The 9,037-nt window shown below is 40.7% G+C and overlaps 1 protein-coding gene across 1 annotated transcript in view; it reads right to left on the minus strand.

Annotated features, from left to right (window-relative positions):
- Positions 1–1,103: 1,103 nt before the first annotated feature.
- Positions 1,104–9,037, minus strand: part of LOC137967804 (uncharacterized) — an 8,334-nt gene continuing 400 nt past the window's right edge. The window contains exons 1-4 of the mRNA XM_068814385.1: positions 8,874–9,037; positions 6,282–6,457; positions 4,416–4,494; positions 1,104–1,766 (exon numbers count right to left, since the gene is read on the minus strand). The exon at positions 8,874–9,037 is cut by the window's right edge and continues 400 nt beyond it. Coding sequence (XP_068670486.1) covers positions 1,237–1,766; positions 4,416–4,494; positions 6,282–6,457; positions 8,874–9,037 — 949 coding nt within the window. The 3' untranslated portion in view covers positions 1,104–1,236. The remainder of the gene's footprint in view (positions 1,767–4,415; positions 4,495–6,281; positions 6,458–8,873) is intronic.

Raw genomic sequence — 9,037 nt, forward strand, 5'->3', positions numbered from 1 at the left:
ACATCAAGAGGAAATAAATTGAATTGAATTGAATTGTAATACAAAGCAATATATGGCGTTCTTTTCCAAATTGAAGCTTAATTATCTCTGAAAAATGCATGGTTACACCCAATTTTCTTTCGAACACCTTCGCGATGTTGAGAAGTATGACGAAGGATTCATCTAAGCCAGTCGCTCGTAATTCCACTCCAAAAAACACATGGCTATCTGCGGCCTTTCCCTACATCTAGGTACGACGGAAAGCCGCAAGAATTTGGAACAAAAATTCATCTTCCAAATCGGCACCCTTAATCCTCACGGTATATATTAACGAACGCTTTTCATTTAACTAATATATTCCTATTTTTCACGTTGCCATGTTACCACCAATAGCGTAGCGCCTACTCTTCTATAAAAACTACACGCAACCCACAATTCCTCGATTCGCTCCGACGAAGGGCTAACGCTCGAAACGTCAGCTTTTAGAATCTCTGTACGGTGGCCAATTTACATTATCAACTCCGTTGATAAAACCAAATTTTTGTATACTACTTCCCCACCGACGAAGCACCACAGTTTCTTTTGAAACTACCCCCTTCATTCATTTTCAAAGTACTGTTTAATTAAAAGTTACTAAACAATATTAGTAACACCAAATAGTTATTTTCTAGGTCTGTGTTTTGTAGGTCTGCGAGTCTGCGTTTTGTGGGTCTGGGTTTTCTAGACACCCATTTTCAGGAACGCTTCTGCATGCTAGATTTTTGCCGGATAAATTTGGCATTATTAAGCACGGCCACTTGGTTGCAGACCAATTTCAGAGGCGTTGTTCCCATCAAGTCCAATCTGGTGGGCCATAATTTGGCAGGAACCGTGCTCTTGTTTGTACAATGCCCGCCTTAAATAAACCAAGATTTGGACTCTTGAATAAACAAATTACTCGTTTATTTGAGGTCAGATCTTACGATGGAAACGCGATTTGCACATGGAAAAGAACCAATCTGCTGAAAAACTAAGTTGTGATTTTTAGGACTGTTCTAAAAAGTTAAGAAATGATTCAGACATATCCCATAAGACTTTGGTGCTCACAATGTTCAAGTTCCCCTTCATTCAAACTCACGCCCACCCAACAAACAATAACACTCGATAAAGTCTAAAAATTTTAAGCCAGAATTTATTTCAGTTGTTGAAATCAGCAATTAATCAACATGACAAACCACGTGACCTTTATTCGTGCGAGGGTCAGATTGGTGATTACCATCAGCGGCGACGCCGACGTCCAAACCAACCGCCGTCATCATCGCCATCATCATCACTGTCATCATCGCTGCCATCATCGCTGTCATCATCACTGTCATCATCACTGTCATCATCGCTGTCATCACCACTGTCATCATCACTGTCATCATCGCTGTCATCATCACTGTCATCATCGCTGTCATCATCACTGTCATCATCACTGTCATCATCGCTGTCATCATCACTGTCATCATCGCTGTCATCATCGCTGTCATCATCACTGTCATCATCGCTGTCATCATCGCTGTCATCATCACTATCATCATTCCTGTCACCTCGGAATTGTTCTATGACGTAATCTATTGCTCCCCCTATAGCAGCTGCCTTTGCTGCTTCCTTTGCTGCTTCCTTTGCTAACTTTGCTAAACCTCTTTTAATTCTGCGTCGCCCTTTCACAACAATTGAGAGTCCCGCTTTACACTTCCCCTTGTTCAGGTGCCTGAATTTGATTTCCTGATCGAGTTTGGCAGCTACTTCATCTCCAAAAACACCTGAAGGATATTAGAACACCTTTTGTTAGCTGTATGTTTTAATCTCAGTTTATTAATTCGGTAGATCAGTGGCGGTTGCAAGCTTAAACGCGCTGAAACTATTATATACTCAACTGTATCGCGTTTCTGATTAGTATAAATATACGATTGCAATAGGGAAGATGCTATGGAAACACAGCAGAGGAGCAACTTTGTCGGTTTGAGAGTACAAATGTATATACAATAAAAAATCGTACGAACGTGTTCGCATTTTTTGTGACCAATGGTTTCTTGTGATGCTGTGAAAGTTCTCAAAACAAGGCCATATGACTTCCTTTACGAAATATGTTTATAAAGAAGCAACAGACTTAAAACGCTATTGCAATATAATAACCTGCGATCAAGCGTACTTTTCTTGAGACAGGGCGCTAAAAACTACGCCTGATACAATTTCATAACGAGTCGTCTACCACCCACCTGTCAAGAGTGATGTTATCATGTGTCATCACAGGTAATCCAGGCTCACTGTGTGTAGGTAAATATAGAAAACATATGAGGCGAAGTTTAGGTCTGAAAATTTGCTAGGAAATGGAAATAAAAATCGATAAAACTTACCATGTGGTGAGCTGTTGTTGTCTTTAATACGTACACGAAGTTTCGGGAAAAATAGTCCCCGTTCACCTTCCTTCATAATATAGTGACAAGGTAGGAGACGGAAGCCAGCTTACGGACTCCGATCGACCCAAAACAAGCACGATTTTTTTCGCGAAAATCGAATCCAGTCGCTAAATAAACACGCCAGGCTCGTGGAACATGAATTTCTCTAAACCATGAATCCACTGAAGCATCTCCAGGTAGCAACGCGAAGCCACCAGACTCCGTAAAACTTGTAAGTTAACCTGCTAAAATGGCGGCCAGAAAGCGTTGTACTCACGAAGTGTCCAATTCAAAACGCCTGGTGACGAGTATAATAAGTCCCCCTGGAGGGAGGGGAGTCCCAGATTGCTCAGTGAGTTTTGTTTTTAGCCATGTGGGACTCCCCTCCCTCCAGAACTTATTAAACTCGTCACCAGGCGTCTAGAGTTCAGTGCCATTTTGAATTGGACACTTCGCGAGTACAACGCTTTCTGGCCGCCATTTTAGCAGGTTAACTTACAAGTTTTACGGAGTCTGGTGGCTTCGCGTTGCTACCTGGAGATGCTTCAGTGGATTCATGGTTTGGAGAAATTCATGTTCCACGAGCCTGGCTTGTTTATTTAGTGACTGGATTTGATTTTCGCGAAAAAAATCGTGCTTGTTTTGGGTCGATCGGAGCCCATAAGCTGGCTTCCGTCTCCTACCTTGTCACTATATTATGAAGGAAGGTGAACAGGGACTATTTTTCCCGAAACTTCGTGTACGTATTAAAGACAACAACAGCTCACCACATGGTAAGTTTTATCGATTTTCATTTCCATTTTCTAGCAAATTTTCAGACCTAAACTTCGCCTCATGTTCTCTATATTTACTTACACACAGTGAGCCTGGGTGACCTGTGGTGTCATGCTATAAATGTGAGCCAATCAGATTTGACCGAAAATTACCTTCACGCTGCGATTCAAGTAAAGACGCGACAAAAACAAAATAGCACTCTGGCTTTAAATTTGATGTCTGCAATCAAACCCATTTCTGCAAATCCTGCTTGACCGTTGATGCGGTTTCTCTGTTCAAACCATCAAGGAACAAAGAATTTCGAGATAAAATGGCAGAAAAAGCCCGAATTCTTCATGCCATCATCAGGCGCAATCAACAGTACAATAAACTTTAATTTATTTAAACTCGAATATTTGAGATGCCAATAAAAGATGCTATAAAAATAGATATGAGGAAAATGGACTTTTGAGAAATTCTAGTTTTTCAGCAGCAGCCACTCAGCCATCATTTTGTCAGAAGTGTGTTCAGATTGTTCAACGATTCCGTAAACAGTGTCGAATTTCTCTGTCAAGCTCGGCTTATTCCGCGAATATGGCAGCCCTAAAGTTCCATTCGGTTCTTTTTAGATTCGCAACTTTTTGCTTCCGAATATATTCCAAAGGACTTGCCACAACCACAAACGTTTTCGAGTTGGTGGAAGAAGAACGATGCATTTTCTTCTAGAATGTTCGGGCCTGTATTAATAACACTATTGCCAAATCCCGTAGGAAGTACAACTGTAATGTCTTTTTTTAGTCAAACCATTCTTCGGATGCATTCTCTCCGCTCTTCCTTTAATGGTTTTTGAAAAAAAATCTGAAGTCGAAGCAACAGCAGCTGTAAACAGAGCCTAAACATCACTCGAGTTCAAATCCTTCTCGGCGGCCATAATTTCATCAGCTGTTAACCGATTTACAAGAAGTATGATTTGAAATTCTGTAACCAATCGGAGCGCAGCTCCAAGAGCTCCATTGTTTTTCGACCAATCAGAGTAAAGTCCAGATTCTGGACTCGTTAGGAAATTGTATCAGGCGTAATTATCAGGCGTACCTTTTCGCACCATGTCTAAGGAAAAGTATGCCTGATCGCAGGTTATTGCAATAAGTGCTCTGTACCAAGGTGGTTGACCGCAGGTAAGTCAGTTCATGTTATCATCGACAAAAATTTCTTCAATGGGATCGCAGAAACAATTGAGTATTTTAGTTCTCTCTCACTTACCAGGTATCAAGGAATTTAGTTCTTGCTCAATCTTTGGAGCCCTGAAGCATTTTATTATTTTAAAATAAAGATGTGACTCCTGGAAAACAACAACAAAAAAACATATTTGATTAAAGAAGTACTGATCTTTCTGGTTGAAGCACCAACGTTATGATTGTAATTGACGAGAAATAAAACCGTTAAGTTGGAATTCTCCGCTTTTTGTGAGGCTGAATATTTAGGTGCTGAAATTTGATTCTTCGTTAAAGAAGCTGTGTCATGTAATTTATCCAAAACTGGCAACCAAATCAAGTGAAACTTGAAAATAACTACCTAAATCAAACAAGGAAGGCCTTAATGAAACAGCAAATGCCTGGGCAAAATTGAAGAAGATTGAAATGGATTACACTTGGGATCTTTGCCTAACAGTTTTTAAAGTTTATTTCTGATGTTTTTAACTTAAATTATGTACGTCACGAAGCTTTGAGTTGAGTTCTTTAATTTAAAGTAATTTCTGGGTTAGCATTAAGCTGCATGGCGAGTCATCATCATCATCATCATTATCATAGGGATTGACTCATCAATCGTTTATCGATCATAGAGTTTCGTGGCGCCGAAGCCACGCATCGAGCTGCAATTCGTCATACCCGATATCACGCGATATCACGACCAAGTTCTTTCCATTTGTCTCGAGCGTACTTGTGTTCTGAGTCAGTAAACAACCACTTTTTCTGTTCACTTGAATTGGACATGCGTAGCGCGTGCGCGATGTACTTAACGTGTTATTTCAGGCAAAACTGGCTCAGTCGCGGCGTCTTGCAGATTTATAAGATTTCATCTACGATGAACTTGTAGGCAAACGTCTCAACCCCACTCCTCGTGCAGCTTTTTGCAGAAACCTTCTTTGACGAGTTTTCTGTAGAAGTTCACCCACAAACTGTCAGGCCTGTCCCGGTCGACCACCTTGAGGAGCTCGGTTTGAACTGATACACTAAGCGACTCCTCACAATCGCCTTTAGGATCCCGACTGGTGTTGAAAGTCTGATTTCATGGTCTTTCATGACTTACTGACTTGATTTCAGCCCATTTTGACCACGATGAGCCAATTTGTTGTGTGATGTATTACGGTGCCTGATTTACACTGTGACATAAGCATAAGCATAAGAAAAAGGAATCGTTTCCATTTTCTTATGCTTATGCTTATGCTTATGTCGCGTTTATAACTGTGTAAACCGGGTGCAATATAAACATAAGCACAAACGGAGGTGTTCGCTGTTTTAGATGCAAACGGTTATTGAAGTTAACAATGCCTAAGATGGCGTCCAAAGATACCGTTTTTTTTTTCACGAGAAACTCGCTGGGGCGGTTCACAATTATCCCTGCATTTGCGACAAATCGCCAGAAATAAAATTCTCGGTGCGCTGGTTGCAGTTCCCGAGTTTCCTTGTTCTTTCCTCTTTGGCGGAAAATATCCCTTACCCAACAGGACCTCTTCAGTCTGCTTTCTCGTTCTCTCTCTTGTCGCCGTCGTCTTCTTCTACGAAGCAGAAGGAGTATAACAGTAGGAGGAGAATTTGTTTTTCGTCCGTCATTTTGGAAACGTTGTTCTTCCCATTCTCCGGCGAGGCGAGTTTTTTTCTGGAGCTGACTGCGCTTGCGTATGTCTTTTCTCTCATGCTTATGCAACATGCGTGAACTTCGTTATGCCGTTATGCTTATGTTTATGTCGCAATGTAGACCAGGCTATAGCACGTGTCCTAGGTATATGAACGATCTAACGAATAGAGGGATTAGGGGCAAGTAATTGGTGAGGAAACACAAAATCAACTGCAATGTCTCGACACAGCCCAATTAAGTAAAGTTTGAGATTAATTAGCGCTAAATTACCTCTATTATATCCGTATTGACACTTCCGGGTCCGTTTCTCAATTTGACAGTAACTTCCTTCTTGTAACCATGACCTTCAAGATCCGCCTTTTGTAACCAACTCTGCAACTCAGAACCAGAGGGTTGAAAGTCCCGATTGTAAAGCCTCATGCTCAAGATTTCTCCAGTCCTGGACTCTGAAAACGAATAATGAAAGTCCTAATGAAATTGATATTTTCCTGTTTGTTCCTTTTATAGATACCTGAAAAGTGAGTATTCACATCGGAACTTCCTGAACATAGACTCGCTCTTTGTTTAATCACAACAAATTAATAAACCTAAAGGGCTAAAACATTTTTAAGACTACTGACTATAAGACTTCAAACAGTGCATTCGGCACGTAATGGAGGTAATTAAATGCAACCACGAAGTGTCCGCTTTAAGTGTGAACGTCAAATACCTATATATAACAGATGGTCTAATAAGCAAAAGTTATTAGCTAAGACTGAAAATTAATTTCATGCAGCGTTCTGCAATCAATGGTCCGTGGGACGAACAGCTTGTTTAAAAGTAGAAATGATCCAAGATTAGTACGGTGCGTTCGACCCCTGCTTTGTCATCGATGAGGCATTTGAGTGTAGTTGCATATTTTGGGGAGAATCGTTTTGAACCCTTTTGTAGCATTTGTTCAATGATGAAAGTATCACGCTATAAGTATTTTGAGTGTTATCTTGTTGCTGATCATTAAAAGCAATAATGTGATACATGTGTTCAAGAGATCATGATCTCTTGATGTGTTGTAATGCAATACCAGTTTTTGTTAGATACCAGTAGACTTTCTTATGTATTTCTTGGGGTATTACCGGACAGTCATGCATCGAACAGGACTTAGCTTAGGTGGACAAAAGGGAATCGGTTCCTGTGTTAATTGTCTGGCCTTAGGCAAGCCGTACCGATTATCACATGAGATTGAGCCCATGTGTGCCAGCCAGCCAGCCAGTCCAAGATGGTGGCGACGAAACAGCTCAAATCGCGTGGTATCACGATCGATACCCGCGGGACATCACGCGGGACTGCCACGATAAAGATGCGGTCTTCATCGTCGAACGCAGTAATCCCGAAAATCAATGACAGCTTTTGAAACTTTCACTTGTTGGTGTAAAAGAGAGTCGCTTTTTCTTGCAAAGGCATTTTAAGTGACTAATACATTACATTTGATCGTCCATTTGCCAACAAATGCGAGTTTTAAGAAGCCTTCCGATCTTCCGTTTTCCAGCCCAACCGTTCTACAGAACCGTTAACACACTGGAATTTGTTCTTCAGGTTTTTGACGTCGGTACATTGTTTGATACTTTTGCAAAGTTAGCGAACGCCCTTCCTCTTGCAACTAAACAGTCATGATAACAGAATATTTAAGGAATCATCTTCACTTATAGCTTGTGCATGATATTGTCAGTATGGAACTCTGCATCGCTACTTTCCATTTAAGGTGGCCGAACGCAGTTTTCGCGCGCGCTCTTGCTAACGCAATGCAGCGCGCGCGCGCTTAAGGATTGCAAAAAAAATAAACATGGCTTCAATACAGCAATTATTTTTTTTGTTCAATGCTTCCGCTATCTGTACTATTTTTCCTCGTAATTGAACGAAGTGTTTTGATGGTTTTAGTCTTTTATGAGAAATGTATGTTTGGAAAAGTAACGATGTAAAGAACTCCGCAAATCGCAGATATTTCTTTGCCATCGAAAGATCGAAAGAACCCAGCGCATGCGTAGTGAGTTTAAAATTGCGATGAACTGATGTGGAAAAGCTCGGAAATACACCTATTTCTCGAGAACCACTAGTTAGAATTTAACGAAATTTGGCACGAAAGTAATTTAGGAAATAAGTAACTGGATTATTGATAAAAACTGGTAGAAATTCCAGTGAACCTAGGAACAAGGGTGGCACAGTTGGTTAGTGCGCGGCCTTGGTGCAAGAGGTGTAGAGTTCGATCCCCGGATCTCACATCCTTGTTTCGACTTCTTTCCTTTCAGTGTAGCCTAAGTAGCTTTAAATACCCTTAAAACGGAGCACTGATGGAAAGAGGGGGGTAAAATGAGCGCACCGTCGGCTTCGTGGGAGAATACTCTCTAGAGAGTAAAGGAACTTCCGACGTTAAATAACGTGTACCTTTACCTTTACCTAACCTACAATAAGGGATAATTAAAGATCTCTGTCAAATTATTATTAAAATGGTGTTAACTTGTGAGCATCGTTACAAGCTTGTTGCATGCAAATTATAAAGAAAATCTAACAACCAGATTTTCTGCAAATAAACAAAACCGATTTTAAAGGCTTGTTTATATTTATTCATGTTGCCATGGAAACGGCATATACGTCAACTTAACTATAAAAATACCAAAGTTTGTATTGCTAACTTGCTTGCTACCATTTTTGGCGACCAAAGGATCAAGGGTTTCAGAGAAAAAGGTAAATGAAACATAGGTACAGTGTATCAGAAACTGTGTTCAGCTACCTTAAAGTCATGAAAAGTAATCGACCCACCAAATCTCGTGAAAAATTTCGTCACATCGTAGTCATCTTAACCGATTCTTCAATAATGATATTCCTTACCTGCACAATACGCGGCATGGCACATGGGTGTTGGCTGAAGAAAGTACAGGTAAAAGTTGCCATCGCAGTTCTTGATAGAGATATGGAACGAAAAGAAACAACCGTGTCTTCTTTCAAATATATTGACGCAGGCCTTGGCTTGGGCGACTGGGTCTTTGGGACCA

The sequence above is a fragment of the Montipora foliosa genome, chromosome 8 (assembly GCF_036669935.1).
Source record: "Montipora foliosa isolate CH-2021 chromosome 8, ASM3666993v2, whole genome shotgun sequence".
Classification (NCBI taxonomy): Eukaryota; Metazoa; Cnidaria; class Anthozoa; order Scleractinia; family Acroporidae; genus Montipora; species Montipora foliosa.